At 43.3% G+C, this 16,876-nt stretch overlaps 4 protein-coding genes and 3 non-coding genes across 13 annotated transcripts; 6 read left to right on the top strand and 1 right to left on the bottom strand.

Moving 5' to 3' along the window:
- Positions 1–31: 31 nt before the first annotated feature.
- Trnai-gau (transfer RNA isoleucine (anticodon GAU)) lies at positions 32–104 on the top strand. Its single transcript has one exon. It is a non-coding gene; the product is annotated as a tRNA-Ile (tRNA).
- A 73-nt stretch (positions 105–177) lies between these two features.
- Trnai-gau (transfer RNA isoleucine (anticodon GAU)) lies at positions 178–254 on the top strand. Its single transcript has one exon. It is a non-coding gene; the product is annotated as a tRNA-Ile (tRNA).
- Positions 255–327: 73 nt separating this feature from the next.
- Positions 328–400, top strand: Trnai-gau (transfer RNA isoleucine (anticodon GAU)). The gene has a single exon. It is a non-coding gene; the product is annotated as a tRNA-Ile (tRNA).
- Positions 401–1,291: 891 nt separating this feature from the next.
- LOC135349841 (uncharacterized) lies at positions 1,292–3,409 on the top strand. Of its 2 annotated transcripts, none has more exons than XM_064548463.1 (2): positions 1,292–1,385; positions 1,499–3,409. In XM_064548463.1, the coding sequence occupies exon 2, from the start codon at positions 1,518–1,520 to the stop codon at positions 3,255–3,257; it is 1,740 nt and encodes a 579-aa protein (XP_064404533.1). In that variant the 5' UTR covers positions 1,292–1,385; positions 1,499–1,517; the 3' UTR covers positions 3,258–3,409. The 2 variants fall into 2 exon arrangements, with proteins under 2 accessions (XP_064404533.1, XP_064404534.1); XM_064548464.1 differs by having other exon boundaries at positions 1,322–1,389.
- An 84-nt stretch (positions 3,410–3,493) lies between these two features.
- On the top strand, positions 3,494–7,284 carry LOC135349840 (uncharacterized). Its single transcript, XM_064548462.1, has 5 exons — positions 3,494–3,670; positions 3,974–5,523; positions 5,647–5,761; positions 5,894–6,005; positions 6,973–7,284. The coding sequence occupies exons 1-5, from the start codon at positions 3,529–3,531 to the stop codon at positions 7,187–7,189; spliced, it is 2,136 nt and encodes a 711-aa protein (XP_064404532.1). The 5' UTR covers positions 3,494–3,528; the 3' UTR covers positions 7,190–7,284.
- Positions 7,285–7,539: 255 nt separating this feature from the next.
- On the top strand, positions 7,540–12,519 carry LOC135349842 (uncharacterized). 5 transcript variants are annotated; one of them, XM_064548467.1, is made up of 6 exons: positions 7,542–7,699; positions 7,988–8,211; positions 8,278–9,363; positions 10,209–10,336; positions 10,900–11,087; positions 11,512–12,519. In XM_064548467.1, the coding sequence occupies exons 4-6, from the start codon at positions 10,222–10,224 to the stop codon at positions 12,469–12,471; spliced, it is 1,263 nt and encodes a 420-aa protein (XP_064404537.1). In that variant the 5' UTR covers positions 7,542–7,699; positions 7,988–8,211; positions 8,278–9,363; positions 10,209–10,221; the 3' UTR covers positions 12,472–12,519. The 5 variants fall into 5 exon arrangements, with proteins under 5 accessions (XP_064404539.1, XP_064404537.1, XP_064404536.1 ...); XM_064548466.1 differs by having other exon boundaries at positions 7,602–7,699; positions 7,825–8,211; XM_064548468.1 differs by having other exon boundaries at positions 7,604–7,699; positions 7,822–8,211; positions 8,278–9,367.
- Positions 12,500–16,573, bottom strand: LOC135349839 (uncharacterized). Of its 2 annotated transcripts, XM_064548461.1 has the most exons (6): positions 15,763–16,573; positions 14,568–15,215; positions 14,013–14,264; positions 13,552–13,631; positions 12,731–13,391; positions 12,500–12,682 (listed from the first exon to the last, which is right to left on the bottom strand). In XM_064548461.1, the coding sequence occupies exons 1-6, from the start codon at positions 16,415–16,417 to the stop codon at positions 12,648–12,650; spliced, it is 2,331 nt and encodes a 776-aa protein (XP_064404531.1). In that variant the 5' UTR covers positions 16,418–16,573; the 3' UTR covers positions 12,500–12,647. The 2 variants fall into 2 exon arrangements, with proteins under 2 accessions (XP_064404531.1, XP_064404530.1); XM_064548460.1 differs by having other exon boundaries at positions 12,500–13,391.
- Positions 16,574–16,876: the final 303 nt, after the last annotated feature.

The following is a 16,876-nucleotide window of genomic DNA, read 5'->3' as shown; positions in this document are numbered from 1 at the left end:
TGTACGTGCATCTTGCAACCAGTATTCAGTTGGTCCATTAGCTCAGTTGGTAGAGCGTCGTGCTGATAACGCGAAGGCCGTGAGTTCAAGCCTCACATGGACCAAACTTTTACTCTTTTGCTCAACTTTGCGCTACATTACAATGATGGACGTGCATCTTGCAACCAGTATTCAGTTGGTCCATTCATTAGCTCAGTTGGTAGAGCGTCGTGCTGATAACGCGAAGGCCGTGAGTTCAAGCCTCACATGGATCAAGCTTTTGCTCTTTTGTTCAACTTTGCGCTACATTACAATGGTGGACGTGCATCTTGCAACCAGTATTCAGTTGGTCCATTAGCTCAGTTGGTAGAGCGTCGTGCTGATAACGCGAAGGTTGTGACTTCAAGCCTCATATGGACCAAGTTTTTGCTCAACTTTGCGCTACACTACAATGGTGGACGTGCATCTCACACATTGTTTTTTCCACATTCAAGAGGCTGAGCTGCTACAAGTTCAAGGACTAACTACAACACATTTTTTGCTCAAGCAACTGATGTATGACCATTCACAAAAAGTTTTTTCCAAGCTTTCAGAAAATGCATAAATCGTTGAAATTAAACCCACGGAAGTTATGGCAGCTAAAAGAGCTATTCGGCGAACATTGGTGGGATAGGGGAGCAATTGTTGACAATAGCTATAACTTTGATCTAAAATTCAACAACAAAGCAAATTATGCACACCAGCATATTTGTTTGTGTACAGCAACACATTGTACTATAATTATATGGCCACCATAATTATTAGCTAGCAATAATCGCTTAAGCAACCTTCTTTATCATAATTAATGAAACACATTAACATATCCAATGTGATGAGTTGTGATGAAAAAATGTGAGAAAGGCTATTCAACTCTTATTACAGACTAATGTAGCTTGTAAGAGTCTTAAGGCAGACATTCCTTAGAGGCAGTTCAATAAGAATGATTTAAAACACAATGTGTCTAGAGGATTGTCAGCCATTAACACTCCCATTAAGGTAATCACATGCATGTCCCTAATATCATGTGCAAACTTTAAACACATTGCTACATGGTGATTTCTATTTCTGAAAGGCGTGCATTTGTAGCACTACATACACACAAAATACACTAAAAGTGACATACAAATCCAGTGAATGAGTGAGTAAAAGCACAGACACTAGACAAAGATGTATCCTTACAATGAGAGTGCATTATACACACATGCCTGCATAGCTAGTCATGTAGTAACACTTCATTCAGCAACAATTCTTGTGACCTCTTAAAATTCAGTATAAAACGTCAAGTTGTGGCAGTACTCGTCCTAATAGATTGACCACTGAGCTGCTCACCACTCGACTGTAGCCAGTAAAGGTTGCTATTGAATCAGGTAGGTAAGAGATGCATGCATAAGTGAATCATTAAGTGTATAATATACTTTCAGCCTTATAATTATTGAGAACAGATAATTATCATAACATTTCAACTATATTATTTATACAGAGAACGAGATAAGCTAGCCATGTCACTGGGACCACTGCCTAACCTGACTAGCTATGGGGGAGGAGGGGAACTGGACCAGAAGTGTAAGGAGGAGGGTGCCTCGTTGTACGTTCAAATCATGGGCACTATTATCTTTGTGGTCGTATGGCCATTCATTGTCCTGGATATGAAGTGGTTCCCTCTGGGCAGACCTGCAGCTGCTATGGTTGGAGGGGGGTTGATGGTCGTCTTCACCATTGTCGGACAATTAGAAACGTATGATATTCAGGGAGAGCTCGGTAACATGCAGACAATTTTTCTATTGGTCGGAATGATGATGTTGTCCTACTACTATGACAGAGAAGGTCTACTTCGATTGGTCGCTATAACTATTATTGGAGGAGAGGCAAAATCGTTCAAGTTTATCTTGTGGAAGGTGTGCTTGCTGTCTGCTGTCCTATCTGCCTTGATCACCAACGATGCAGCTGTACTTGTGCTCACGCCACTGCTTCTTTTGGAATTCAAAAAGCAAAAAAGAAGCAAAAGAGAGCTCCTACCGCTCTGTCTTGGAATCGCCACAGCAGCCAACATTGGCAGTGCAGCGACAGTCTTCGGTAACCCACAGAATGCCTTCATTGCTGCCTATGCCGGAGTCAACCTCTTGCAATTCTTTGCAGCTCTACTTCCAGCTGCACTTATCGGAACCGTCGTTGATATCGTCCTCCTTTACCTCTTCTTCTGGCGTACGGTGTTTGATAAATATGATAAGACGGATGACGAGAACATGGGCACAGACTCAGTGCAAGGAAACTACACTGTTCCTGGAACTCTGGCAGAGGAGAGAGAGTCTATTGCATTGAGTTACGATCAAAGCCAAGACCCTTACCTGTCCAGCCGCATTGCAGCAGAGAGAGGACAACTCTACGACAAAGACAACCACTCCAGCTCCTATCAACGTCGTCAGAGGCAGAACAGTACTAGCCCGTACCCACGCTCCAAGAATGTACCAGATATAAGAGTGGACGGAGACAAAGCACCTCTAGTTGAGAACAGCAATGGAAAGGAGTACGGATCTGAAAGCAGTGATATTGATATAGTGAAGATCAAGAGCATTAAGGAACGTAACTGGAGGGAGAGGAGTTTCATGGTCTGGCTCGTTTTCATCACGTTCTGTGTCGTCGTACTCCTCGCCATCCCACCACCGCCTACAGTTCCTGTGCAGTTCAACCTTGGACTTGTTCCAGTGGGTGCTTCAGTGTTTACGATGCTCGTCGATACCATCTTGATGAAGACGTATGCCTACGATGCCATGCTCAAAATTGATTGGACAGTCATCCTCATGTTCATGGGTCTCTTCGTCTGGCTCGGAGGATTCCAAAACACCTGCTACCCTGAGATCCTCTTTGATTATTCTGCTGACTACATGAATCTGTACAGAGTTGAAGGAGTGCTCCTATTCACTGTGTTTGTGATAGTTGGTTCGAATATCTTCTCGAATGTGCCTCTCACAATTTTGATTGTTGACCGTATCAAAGTTCTGTGCGGTGAAAACGAGTGTGAAGGACCACTAGGAGGTCTGCTGCTTGCTTGGATCTCCACCATAGCTGGCAACTTCACACTGATTGGGAGTGTGGCCAATCTCATCGTGGCTGAGAAGGCAAGGGGAACTGTCGGTTACAGAGTTACCTTCTGGAACTACTTCAAGTTTGGAGGTTTTTCAACAACCATTATTCTGTTTTCTATGCTTCCGATCGTGTACTTTGTAGGTGCTAATATTTAAAGCTGATTCTGAACATTTAGGAACTTTAGAAATAATTATAGATATCCACTGACAATTTATTTAAGTTTAAGATCACTCAAACATTTCTCAGTTGAATAATTTTCATTGTCTGTGTACATGTATAATAATTATTATTTGTTGGTGTACAATAATTATTTTTGCAGCAAGAAAGAGGGGACTAGGGGGGTTTCCCCGTAGCGCGTCCCTGCATATCTACGCACGCTCTAGGTGAGAAAGTGTGCGCTTAGCTCGCTAGCTCGCTAGGTAGAGAATGAATGGGGATGGTGCCGCAGACGTATCTCAAGCAAGAGTGGGACTAGCAGAGAAGAGGAAGGATGCCTACATATCCAAGGATAGGGCAGCTGCCACTATTCAGCGCTGGTATCGGAGCTTCAAGACAGTGCACAGCAGTGGTAAGCATGCAGCCTAAAAGCTATGGCGTTATAACTAGAGCTTTTTCAGTCATAGCTTTAGGAGAATAGTACTGGTGGCTGTAAGATGCCTAAGGATAATTCACGTCTTATTTGCGTGTAGAAATGATTTTAGTGCAATATTGACCATCATTCGCCATCACAATAATTATTGCATTGTGGTAATTACTTCACAAAATGAATACGTCTGTAGCTAAGATTTTATACTGAAGCTTGGAACGTCACTGTATACTGTATATGCGAGATAACTTGATGTTATTATCAATGCTCTCACTTCAAATGCAGCACCTAACTCATCAGAAGATTCCATTACTGAGACCGATAATAGTCTCGATGACTTTGTCAACAATGAAGTAGCCATTGCACTTGCTTTGGCAAACCAGCGGCCACTAAGCTCACTGACAGAAAGTCAACGAGAGAAAGTTAGACAGCTGAGAGCACAAGTAGCACCAAAGGAAAATAATGTCGCAACGGAAACCACGAACATATCACAAAAGAGTAAAACTAGTCGGTTGAAACCACCTTCCATTTATAAGGTAAGAAAAAAAGAAATGGGAGCTACATCCATAAGAGCTAAGAACCCTTCCCAAGCAAACTTGGACAGTTCAAGCTCAAATCTAAGAAAAAGAGGCAAGCTTAGGGAACCACTCATTTGTGTCAGAAAGAGAGAAAATAATGGAGTGAATGCAATGGAAAAGTGTAAACAAGTGGTCCCTTTGAGCAAAGAGAACTCACAGCAAGAGAATCCATTCAAGAAGCAACAAGTACAAAGTGCAGAACAACAAGAGTCTAACACTGAGAAGAAATCACATCAGCAAAGACAAAATGGAAAAGAAGCAACAACTTTCCAAAGTAGATCTAATGGTTTCAGAGATCATCCGAGCAAGATTCCCATGCCAACAAAACAGCCTCCTCAACTACAGCTGCCTAAACATATAGAGTACGACCAACAGGAGGACATCGATTTCATTCAGTTAGGGACTGACGAAAAAATCCATCCAGTGAAAAATGAAAAAATTCGTCATACGAAATGGGACGTGCCAGAGACACCTAAAGGCCCCAGGCTACCCCCTCCCAAGAAACGCCAAAAAGCGGTCAAGCGTCTCAAGCTACATCCGCCGCCTTCACACGACAGTGATTATCTGCAGGAGAAGGACTTTGGAGAAACTAAGCAGCTTATCAACAACGAACAAGCCCAGGCGCTCATCGATTATGCACAGGAATTGGTGATCAAGGATTTCTTGGCTTGGAAGGGTGGCTCACTTAGTGCCATACCAATCAATGAACACCAACGCAAACTAGCACCTCGAGTGCCTTGGGATAAGACAACACCTGCACCAACAAATGTAGATTATGAAATTAAGAGAAATAAACTGGACAATAAAACAAGCCAAACCCAAGCTAATCGATTTCCCCCTATCATCGAGAGCCTTACGCCACACCTTACACCAACACACACTCCAACTATGATGTCACTCCGATTATCCTCTGTCCGTCGCAACCACGAGCCTAAATCGAAGGGAACCATGGCAACAAACAAAGCGCCGGCTCCTCCAATGAGCGACATTGCTATACAAACTGACTCGATTGATGTAGACGATGATATTCTAACGATATTGTCGGCCATTACACTACCCCCGATTTCCGATAGGTTACACAATCAAGGGGAGAACTCAAGACACGAGGGAGAAAATGGTAAGAAATTTGAGAAAAAAGGCAGTTTTACTGAGGCAAGAAATCGAAGGGTTGGCCCAAGGAATCAACCATTTAAAGACAAGAAGGATTACTCGATGCATTACAACGAAAGAAACGAGAAGAAGCCTCTTAGTCTGAAAGTAAGTTTACATTCCTGATGGATTAACATCTATGATTTTCTCATGTGCAATATAGTAGACACCTATAAGTAGATGTTTGTGCAAATTAATACTCATTTTAACACAATGCTGTTCCATGTGCAGTCACTACGTTCTCCTCCACCCTTGAGGCAGAGTCAAAGAAAGCAGGCTGGAGGCTATCTGACCAAATTTCTCCATAGCAACAGCTCTGGACACCTTCCTACAAAGTCTGCTCCAGGTAGCTATAATAACAGCTGTGTTTGATTATACCGTACATCATTCCACCATACATGCTCTAACTGTATTACAGCACTGTGCATGGCAACAATGTCTAATTATACACTGCTACATCTTGTGCATAATTATACAGGAGGCTACTATCAAGCTTCATCAGCCAATCAGCTTGCACCACGGTACGAAGATCTCCACTATACTGCCCCACCTTCAATTATCTCCGGAGACTCTCCTATTCATCTGAACAGGTACATCAGGCTAGTGATGTAAAATAACTAGAATTAAAACCCAGGGCCTAGTTTGAATATCCGCAAAGATCAGAGGATGTTAATACATTAACTTTAGTCCAGTCCTGTCTTACTGCTTCTTGACATTCTACATGCCATTAAATTAATGCATAGAGTGAGCTCTGCAATGTAAGTCATTCAATGAAGGTCAATTCAGTGACAAAAAAGCGTGGTCTTAATAATGATGATAAGTTAACGGGGGAAAATGCAAAATCTGGGTCTTCCTACCAATTCACATTAGTTTCTGAAGAAACCTTTCAACATGGTATCATCAATGTTCTTATCGAAAGACGAAACACCAATTTTGGCCCAATACCACGGATTATGGTCCAAGGCTGAAAACTGATTATTTTGGCCCCAACGACATTTTGGATTTAGTCTTTTTCTAGGCTTTCAGAAAACATAAACTTCATAATAGCTAGACACTGTTTTGGAAGGGTCTATGGGATTTAGTATCCCGAGCGTAGCGAGAGTACTACAAGTGGCTGAGGGCTTCTAAATCACATAGACACCAACAAAATAGGGTCTAACTCATTAGCGCATGCTAAAGTTACAGCTGTTAACGATTTAACGGGGGTCCTCCGTTTAATCAATGGTTCGAGAACATTTTCGGCTGCTATAACTTGAATTCAATGCATGTATTTCAATGATAAATGATTTTCTGAAATGGATTTCAAAATAATGATGTCATCATAATAATTCTTATTATTTTGGGAGACAATAATTAATTTCAATTTTGAAACATGACCAAATTAATAATTATTATGCCCCCAACGAATTTAAACACATCATTAATTTTGAAAAGTATCTTTTAAAAAAATCATGACTTATACTGAGTTTAACCCCTCACCCCTCCGTATTAATCAATGGTTTGGGGAGTCTCGATCAGCTGCCATAACTTGTGATTTACTGTGACAAAATGCTGCAGGTCACACCCAGTGCCATCTCACATGCGAAGAAAGTTTTCAAATACTAGTGGACCGTATAGAATCCATTCGCGGAGACTACACGAGCGCTTGAAGCCGATACAAGGAGCCCCTGCTGATATGTATCCACCCACCACTAATCAGAACAATGACCCTTTCAAATCACTTGATTCAATGTATCAGCATGAATATAGGAAGAACAGCCAAAGAAAACTATGATGATGTGAATAGTTATTCTAAAATCGTATTCATTATTAATTTTTGTATAATTATTATCACAGGAGTGTATCATTATTTTATTATTATGAGAAGGAACACAGTGACAATGATACCATTATGCATCACATGCATCACATGCATGACTGTGACATCACATCCAGTACACACGCACCTCTATTAGCTATGACATAACTAACTGTCAGTACCCCTGGAAGGGATTGTAGATATGTGCAGTGCTTTAGGGTTTTACCGGGAAGTGAGCGAGTACCACTGGAAGGATTGCATAGAGATGTTTTAATGTTTGTTGTTGCTATATACACTGGCAATACTAACTGCATTAAGATCAGTATGAATTCAAACATCAGTGAACTGACACTGTATTTAAGCATACATGTGCAGTCATGTACTTTCAGAACAATCAGAAACAGTTTCATTGTTATTTAAGCAACATATAAATTATAGGAAGCTACTGATCTCAACTGTAAAGGAGAGGGCATTTCCAATAAGAAAGTAAGTTGTTGATGTGTGCTAGTCTATAGTGGTGGTGCATCCGTTTATAACTATTGTGCAAGTGATATGTAATTGTACACAATGTGAAAGCTAACTTCCTACAACTCACACTGCATCACTAGCAGCTGCTACAGATACGAGCTTCACTAGCTAGCATCACTAGAAGGAACATATCACTAGAAGGAACATATCACTAGAAGGAACATAGTTATTGTCTATATGACTTGCTTGAGAAGCCAATATTAATACCAAATACTTCTTAGAGATCATCTGTTTCTCTCTGTAAAGGAACTATGAATCACCTCAAGAGAGCCAAAAGATACGTTGCAAAGAAAATCAAACGCATAAGACGAGCAATAACACGCAGACCAAGGAGAAAGCAACAAAGAAGCATACAAGACTGTCAACAGCTAGGGAGGAGTTCAACTCAGTCATGCAAGGGAGGCAAAGTATCCAGGGAGATTATCTTACCCCACGAGAAAAAGATGAGCTACAATATCACTAAGGATCAGGTAAAAAAATCACTTACAATAGTTATACAGCTCACCATTAAATATCGATCCCCCCTACACGCACAGGTCTGCTCCCGGCAACCTACAGCTTCTGTTCCTATAAGAATGAAAGGTGCACAAACTGTTTTCTTCAACGGCCACTTATACCTCGGTGGAGGTCACACTGGCAGCACGACAAACGACTCCATTGTTCTCAGATACCACCCACAGTCGACCACATGGGAGCAACTGCCTCTCAGTCCAATGAAATGGTTCGGAATGGCAGTATTCAATCAACAGCTCGTGCTGGTTGGTGGGAAAGAAATTGGATGCAAGGACTACAAAGCAACCAATAAGATTGCAACTTGGGACGAACACAACTGCTGTTGGAAGCTTGTACTGCCTCCCATGACGTTTGTTCGACTGTCTCCAGTTGTCTATGGCTACAAGAACTATCTAATAGTTGCTGGGGGAGAGAAGGGATCACTTGACTACAGTTTTGAGGTACTGGATCCAGCCTCTAAGAGATGGATGGTCGGGCCATCACTGCCTGCAACGTGTTCCCCACACACTTCAGCCATTGCTGGGAGGACTTGGTACCTCCTCCAAACAGAAACTGACTGCATCTTGAGTGCTGACGTGCAGAGAATCATTCACCAAACTCTTGGACTGCAAGACTATCTCCCCGAATCTCTTAGCCAAGCAACGGCAAAGAGCGAGATGGATCAAAGTAAAGATTGCATCAAAGAAAAGGATCCACTTTGGAAGATGACAATTAGACCCCATGGACATCTCGTCGGAATGACGTCACTCAACGGAGATTTGTTCCTGAGCGTCAAAGGACATGGTAACTCGAAGATCTACATTCGCAATGCGGAGGCAACTCACTGGTCTAGCGTAGTGTCCTCGCAAAACAATGGAGTCTCACTGCTCGAGATCGTAGCTGCATCATTATGACAATAATGTGTGTATGGTGTATTGATTGTATTCACCTATTATAGCAATTTCACACATACCTCACACTGTCCACCATTTTGCAAGCCAACATCATGAATAATGTTATAGATTAATTATAGAAGAGTCAATAATAAAACACAGATCTTACCAGCACCGATCTCAGTGGCTACCGCTACCAGTAGCCCCATAAGAAGCTACTGTAGTCTACAGCTCGAGGTAGGTGAGTTGTGGTAAAGTTACAATGCTGTAGACTACTAGACTTGTATGTTTATATTGTGTATGACAAAATGTGGTTTCATTTAGTACAATAATGCCATTATAAATGCATGAATGTTTACAAGCTAGTTGACTGCCCCAACTGTGGTGTGTGAGTGAACTATCCCCTAGGCCCTAGGGGATAGTTCACTAGGGGGGGGGGGGGGGGGGGGTGGCTATTGCTAGATATAGTGTGTGTGGATACTTGACACTCTACAGATCTATTAATAATGGCTATATATAGCCTCAATTCCAAGAGGCCTGGAATCGTCGCTATAATTTAATATGATGGCGTACATTTTGACAGACTTCATTCATTGCTAATTGCACTCGCACCCTCTCATCGATCAGCCACCCCCAGACCCTCTCAGCCCCCAGACCGCTAGTGCCAAATATTTAAACCGCTATAGTGCAAATAGCTACTCGTTAGCTGTATATAGCACCATTCCTATGGCAAGGGTGATTGTAACTTGGCAACACTTGTTGGCTACACTAATTGCTGCAAATTGCCACTAATTATGACTGTTGAAAGCCAGCGCTATATATTATATTATATCACTGTCAGTGGAATATCATAAGAAATGGAACCCATGCTTCTTTATAGGGAAGTGACTTATAAATAGGCAACATGTGCACCTAGTAACTGCCATTGTACAAGCTCTTGTGCCAGCTTAGCTCTTTAATGTATGCCAATAATTGTAGTGGGTGTTCAGTTTCAGACATAACAACTTCTAGGTTACCTTTAGCCTAAAGTTTTGTTATTTCTAGGCAATACAAAGTGATTTACTGTATGAGTGTTGCTACAGGTGATTGTTGCCAATGGCAGAGTGGGTGGCTAATGTGAAGGATGTCTTTGTAAATGTCATGTGTGGGAAATCGACGGACAGTCCCAAAAGCAGCATCACCCCAGTGTCTCTAGAGGGCTGCGGAGAAGGTGAGAGTGTGTGTGGGGTGTGGGGTGTGGATGATGAGGGTGGGTGGGTGAGGATGGGTGGTGAAGTGTGAGGGTGGGTATGGGGTGTGGGGTGTGGATGATGAGGGTGGGTGTGGGGTGTGGATGGTGATGTGTGTGTGGGGTTTGGATGGTGATGTGTGTGTGGGGTTTGGATGGTGATGTGTGTGTGGGGTGTGGGTGGTGATGTGTGTGGGGGGCGTGGAGAGTGTGTAGTATGCCTTGGTACAGTAGAATTCCTGATGGCTATAGTATGAAACCATAAACAGCTCTGGGGCTACTGTGCACAGTGGCTTGGCAAGATTCACTTAAAATGGCTATCTACCCCAACTAGTTATAATCTATAATCATGGTTATCGCATAAACCAAGTCTTGTGTTGTCATAGTTGTTGTCATAGCTTCCCGGTATGTTTACAATAGGTGGTCTTTAAAGCACGTATTGTGTGTTGTTATTGAGCCACATACACACGCTGCACAGCAATGGTTTCTAGGTTACAGATGTTTATCAATCAATCGAATATTAACCCACCAACCCACCCTTACAGAAATGCAAGTATTAAATTTAGCGTCAGAGTTACCTGGACTGAGCAGAACTATAATCTCATTGGACGATTCTAGTGATGACAGTTCGTTCTCGTCTGATCTTGACGATGGGCCTCCGTATGGACTGAAACGTGACAAAGAACAACAAGAAGATTCTTGCTCTGACAGTGGCTACCAGTCACAAGGGCAGGTGAGCTCTCTCTAAGTTTGCAATTATGTAGACATGTGCCTATAATGGTCCCCTTGGGCAGACCAAACACAGTGGCTGTAATAAAGAAGTGGCCTGCTAACACAGGTCCAAACACATGCTATGAAGACCATTAACCTGGCTGTATTATAGAGGGTGGCCTGCTTATAGGGAGACCACAATAGAGACAGGCGTCACTGTACATGTACATGTATGTGTATTCTGTAACCACGGTATGCGATCAGTTACTGTGGTACTGCCGCATTTCTAACCCTTCAGATAGTGGGGTCGTAACAGTCTATATTAGTAGTGATGCTAATGCCTAAGTAGTGGATAGTTTTTTTAGGTACTAGAATGGTTTCTGGTTTGTTTATATAGATATGATGATAACGTCAGTCTCACCATTGTTCTCTCCCTCCATGCTCAGGTCCACTACAAGGGATGTATGGACATGCCCGTCAGGACCAAAGCAGCACAGGGGGTCCTCTTCAAAGGGGAACTCTATGTGGGGGGTGGATACGTCACAGAGTCCAAACTGGCCGGTATCATCCACAAGTTTGAGCCGGTCTTTCAACTGTGGGACCACCTCCCTACCTGTCCGCTGAAACAGTTCGGAATGTCCCTGTTTGAAAATAACCTAGTGGCAGTTGGCGGGAAGGAGGCAGGTAATCTTGCGTCAAACAAGATCTACACTTTAGACAAAGACGGACAAAATTGGAATGCTTGCATTCCACCAATGATATTCGCTCGTGTGTCTCCGGTTGTCATCGGTTACGATCGATTCCTGATTGTTGCCGGGGGTAAGAAAGGTTCGCTGGACTACAATATGGAAATATACGATCACACGTCTAAGCGATGGACGAATGCCCCTCCCCTCCCTGTAAAATGTTACCCCACCACCTCAGTCGTTAGCGGGCACAGCTGGTACATTCTCAATCAAGACGACGGCACTATAAAGTGTGCAGGCATTCGAACCCTCATCCAGCAAGCCACAGGCATCTCCTTGACAACTGACCCAAGCTTACAGTCCGAAAACACAGAATTGGAGCCACCCTCTAGTATATGGTTGAACCTGCCCAGTCCTCCCAGCAAGCCTATTCAGATCACAACTATTGGTGGATACCTACTCGCTATCACATGCGAATCTAACCCAGTCAAAGTCCGCTCGTTCCTATACAACAAGGGCTCCTGGTGTTATTCCAACAAGCTGCCTAATCTGTGCGGCAGTTCGTCGGCTCTCCCTGACGATAAGGGCGGTCTCTACTTGTTCGGAGGGGAGGGGGGCAGCGAGCAGTACTCCAACAAACTCTACAAACTAACTCTGAGAAATGTCAATAGCTCTCATTTAAGAACAAAACCTCCCACCGGTATTTCATTCTGCTTGTAATGACCTTATTTTTTGATTTTCACATTAATTTTCATGATCAAGCACTGTATATCTTCACTTTTCAAACAATAATATCACACAATAATAATTATAAAACAAAAGTACAAAATATTTTAATTTGACAAAAAAATAGAGCGGAAGAGGTTAAAATAGGGGGTGGGGTATAAGGTCAGAGGTCACACTATAACACAACAGTTCTTAACAGGTGTAGGTTCGAATTCAGTCCTACTATTAGAGACGACAGGCTCCTCTTTGACAGGTTCGAATTCAGTGCTACTATTAGAGACGACAGGCTCCTCTTTGACAGTGACCGGTGGGGGGCTGATCGGGGGGACAGGGATAACTGGGCTAACCGGACTGACAGGTTGTACAGATGGAGGGGGAACCACCTTCATGAGTAGCATGTCCACTCTCTGCCGCTCGTCTGCTAAATACTTATTCAGCTCCTTCTTAGAATTCTCCAGTTCCCCGATATGAGCATCTTTAATGGTCACCTCAGATTCAAGCGAAATCAGTTTAGTTTTCAGCTCTTCTGATCGTGTTTTTTCCATACGAAACTGCGACTCAATTTCTTTGAGCTGTGTTTTCATTCGATGAATTTCCATATCTTTCTCGACTAGTATCACATCGATCTCGTTGCCGTGCATACTCTTGTTCTTCTGGTTTTGCTGTCCCATGCTCACTAGAGAAAGGTAGTGTCTCTCCCGCTCTTTCAAGAACAGCTGTTGTGTAAGTGTTTGTCGGCTCTGTTGGACCCCAACGCCGCCATCCATCGATGAGAGACTCTCTTTAAGGTGAGTTAGCTCTCGTTCCAGGTCCTCTTTTGATGCCTGCTCTCGATGAAGCTGTTGGATTGTGCTCTGAAGTTCGCTGTCTTTCGAGTGAATACAATGGACTAGTTCTTTGACGTCCGATTCAACCTGTAGTGTGTGTGTATTAGAGAAGGCGTTAATCTAATTATTTACCCGGCTATGTGAGCCACCAAATTACTACAGGATTGTCATGACAACACTTATACATGTGCACCTTCCCACATATAGTACCAAAGAATGCAATTAGGTATGTGATTATGGTACTCACCTCAGAAGTTCCGTTTGGTAGAAGAACGGAAACACTCTCCTCCTCCTGAGACTCTGTGACCTCCTCCGTCAATGTCACCCCTAGTGAAGCAAAATATGGACAATTTATAGAGTGAGCATAATTATGCTACATACATAAACTGCGCACGACTAGTCAGGCAGGCATACCACAAACTGTTCATGAATATCGGATTAATGTGTCAACATCACTCCTATGGATTAAAGCATAGCAACAATAGGCTGTTTAGTGGGGGCCGAATATAAAACATCTACTAAATGCATAATTATGTTTAGTTTTAAATTTGAACGCTCCAACTTAAGTTCTAACAGACTCTCGAAGTTAACTCTGAAACAGGCCTATTTGATAAATTACAGCTTAGTAGATGAATTGCCCAAACACAGCCAGCCTGTCAGGTGACATGCAATCATTACCATGTTTACAAGTCAGGTGACAATCATTACCATGTTTGCGTGCCAATCTCACGGCCAGTGCACGTTCTCCCGATCTCCTCAAGGCATCCACAATGTCCACCCAAGATGGCTCCTTCAGTTTGGAATAAGTGATAAGCATCTCCGTCTTACACTGATCCACGTTCTCATTGAACTGATGCCGTATCTTCTGTAGATCTGACAGAGGGACATCAAGATGGATGCCCAGTAGGAGCCACCCCACCACCTGATGGAGATCAGCCAGCATATCCGAGAGCTTTATCTCTGCAGGGGGGATGAGATTGTAACCATAGGAACTGTTTAGATATAAATACATACTATAGCTAGGTGGGTTCCACACATTTCGTCATAAGAGGACTTCTGGTCAGACAAAAGAGCAATTATGGAGGAACCCAAACCCTTGGTAACCAGGAACAATGGATAAAGATCTACTGATCATGAAAATACAATTCAACTCTTAGTGTACAAAACTGAATGTTGAACCCTACAATGTGCACACACGAGCACTTGTACTCATTGTACCATAGCTGTGATCAGAGAATCCCTACTAGCAACCACCCCACTCACCAGTGGGCTCTGCTCTCTGCAGCTGCTCCTCTTGTTCAGCCAGCTGCCTCTCAATCGTCTGATTTGTAGCCACAAGCTCAGAATTCTTTACTTGCAGTTCAATCAGTTGTTGGTCCTTGACTTTGAGTAGCTCTTCGATGGACGCCGACGGCTTCAGTGGATGTGCTTCACTGAACTCGGGGGACTCTGTTAACCTCTCTCTCTTCCACTCCTTAATGGCTACCATCATGGACCCCATCTGGCTCAGCTGGAACGGGACACGCTTGGCCAGCTGCTCCAGTTGATTAAGCAGTTTCGGAATGGGAGGTCTGGATTGGGTGTCGGACGAGAAGCATGGAATCAGGATTGAGACAAGTTCAGATTCTGTTCCAGTCAGTGTTGTAGGTCGTTTAAGCTCCTCTGGAGACAGTCCTATAGTGCACGCCGAGATTTGTCCGAATGCGTGCACATCTTGTTGTTTTGATGAGCCAAACTGAGCGTTGCAAAGATCGGTGATTTTGGCCACCATAGCAGAGCTGATCATGACATCGCTAGCGTCCATATCGGGATGGATGATGGAGGGGGCGTGGCTGTGTAGGTAGGCGAGGCCTCGAGCAGTGTCACTCAACAGGGAGAGCTTCATGGCCAGAGGAATGTCCTCACCAAGCTCTGTGTGGAGACACAAACACAGAGGTTTTAATTAACAATCAACACTTGCAGTTATACAAGTTTGTCGTTACACAAGAGCAAATATGCACTAAGTGACAACAAGCACAGCAACACAATGCCTCAGGCTAAATAACATGCGGATGAGCTCAATGAGCTCAAGATAAGAACACGCAGCATTAGCTAAGGGTAAGGCCTAGGGATATACTCAGACTTCTCAATGAGCTCAAGATAAGAACACGCAGCATTAGCTAAGGGTAAGGCCTAGGGATATACTCAGACTTCTCAATGAGCTCAAGATAAGAACACGCAGCATTAGCTAAGGGTAAGGCCTAGGGATATACTCAGACTTCTCAATGAGCTCAAGATAAGAACACGCTCTAAGGGTAAGGCCTAGGGATATACTCAGACTTCTCAAGTGATGGCTGTTTTCAATCTCAAATCAACACACCAACTTGGATAGCCTAAACATGTGGTTAGCACCGACATATATCCCTGGCTAGGGTAATAGGGTGACTTCTGGCATGAAATACACAAAATTTTCACTCACTGTCTTTGAACGAAGTGGCCACTTCTCTGAGTGTGAGGAGCATGAATTCTTCTATAACGATGGCGACCTTTGTTGCCTCTCCCTCCTCCAACCAGCACACACCATAAAACTGCACGATATTCGGATGACGAAGAGTGCTTAGCATTCGACACTCCTTCAAAATCTTTGCAAATCCATCCAAACTCACAGCTCCACTCAGTCTGGTGGTCAACGAGAGAGAATTATTACTGGGGGTGGGGTCAAAACTGTGACTACGACATTTACGAAGAGGTACTTTCAGTTTCACTTCCGTTAGAGACCTCTGAGGGTTACTGACGGACCAACCGCGATCGTCTAGTTTCGGTTTCGATGAGGACCCGAGATTTAAAGAGGACGGTCCCAAGTCTCCAACCTCTGAATCGGTGTCCATATTTGAGCAATGTGTGTAGGGCATCTTTATGGCACACACTATCCCGAATAGTTCGGCTTCTTCAACTTTCGTCGATGTTCCGTAGCCGATAACCTTGTTGTTGAACTTGACATCAGAGTGTGCAATGAGGTAGTCATCTATTGCCCATGTCTTGTTGGTGATGCCAGCAGAGTGGGTGAGTAGACGACATCTTTGCAGCAACCCTGCTGCTTTAGTGTCTGCAGAGTCCGCTCTAAGATACTGCATACTGTTGATTTGCTAGATATAGAAATGTCACAGCCTAAAGTTCAGTTTTATGTAGGCAGACTGAGACTAGCTAGAGCTGAAGTCCTACACCCATCTCATCTGACTCGGGTCTATTGAAAGTATTTTACCATGCAGGAATGTATGCACTCCTGATTTTACATATAAGGCATTTCCTGCTTTCTCATGGGACACTAGATACAACAATGACCCTAACAACAACAATAACAAAACTCCATTTTGGGCACCAAAAATAGGATTTCATTATTCCCACTTCCTAGTTGTGAAAGATACCCATCCAAAAATGGAGCAGCTACATTCTATATCCCCGTGCAGGTGATTCCCAGTGATCCGTTCTGGGTATTGATACCCTCGACTTAAGAGGAGCTGCTTCACTTTGGAGACAAGGCTGTATGCATGCATGATCGATCGACTCCTGTTTCATAGATCTATATAATTATT

Source organism: Halichondria panicea, chromosome 16, assembly GCF_963675165.1.
Source record: "Halichondria panicea chromosome 16, odHalPani1.1, whole genome shotgun sequence".
In the NCBI taxonomy this organism is placed as follows: Eukaryota; Metazoa; Porifera; class Demospongiae; order Suberitida; family Halichondriidae; genus Halichondria; species Halichondria panicea.
The sequence above is the reverse complement of the archived record's forward strand: the minus strand, read 5'-3'. Positions and strand labels throughout refer to the sequence as shown.

What these genes read in the sequence shown, in the direction of transcription:
- LOC135349841 (XM_064548463.1), top strand. Translation starts at nt 1,518, where the DNA reads ATGTCACTGGGACCACTGCCTAACCTGACTAGCTATGGGGGAGGAGGG.
- LOC135349840 (XM_064548462.1), top strand. Translation starts at nt 3,529, where the DNA reads ATGAATGGGGATGGTGCCGCAGACGTATCTCAAGCAAGAGTGGGACTA. An exon ending in CAAGACAGTGCACAGCAGTG is followed by an intron (nt 3,671 to 3,973) that starts GTAAGCATGCAG and finishes CTTCAAATGCAG; the next exon opens with CACCTAACTCATCAGAAGAT. An exon ending in TCTCCTATTCATCTGAACAG is followed by an intron (nt 6,006 to 6,972) that starts GTACATCAGGCT and finishes AAAATGCTGCAG; the next exon opens with GTCACACCCAGTGCCATCTC.
- LOC135349842 (XM_064548467.1), top strand. Translation starts at nt 10,222, where the DNA reads ATGGCAGAGTGGGTGGCTAATGTGAAGGATGTCTTTGTAAATGTCATG. An exon ending in TCTAGAGGGCTGCGGAGAAG is followed by an intron (nt 10,337 to 10,899) that starts GTGAGAGTGTGT and finishes CCACCCTTACAG; the next exon opens with AAATGCAAGTATTAAATTTA. An exon ending in GCTACCAGTCACAAGGGCAG is followed by an intron (nt 11,088 to 11,511) that starts GTGAGCTCTCTC and finishes CTCCATGCTCAG; the next exon opens with GTCCACTACAAGGGATGTAT.
- LOC135349839 (XM_064548460.1), bottom strand. Translation starts at nt 16,417, where the DNA reads ATGCAGTATCTTAGAGCGGACTCTGCAGACACTAAAGCAGCAGGGTTG. An exon ending in GAGATTGGCACGCAAACATG is followed by an intron (nt 13,632 to 14,012) that starts GTAATGATTGTC and finishes TTGCTTCACTAG; the next exon opens with GGGTGACATTGACGGAGGAG. An exon ending in TACCAAACGGAACTTCTGAG is followed by an intron (nt 13,392 to 13,551) that starts GTGAGTACCATA and finishes CACACACTACAG; the next exon opens with GTTGAATCGGACGTCAAAGA.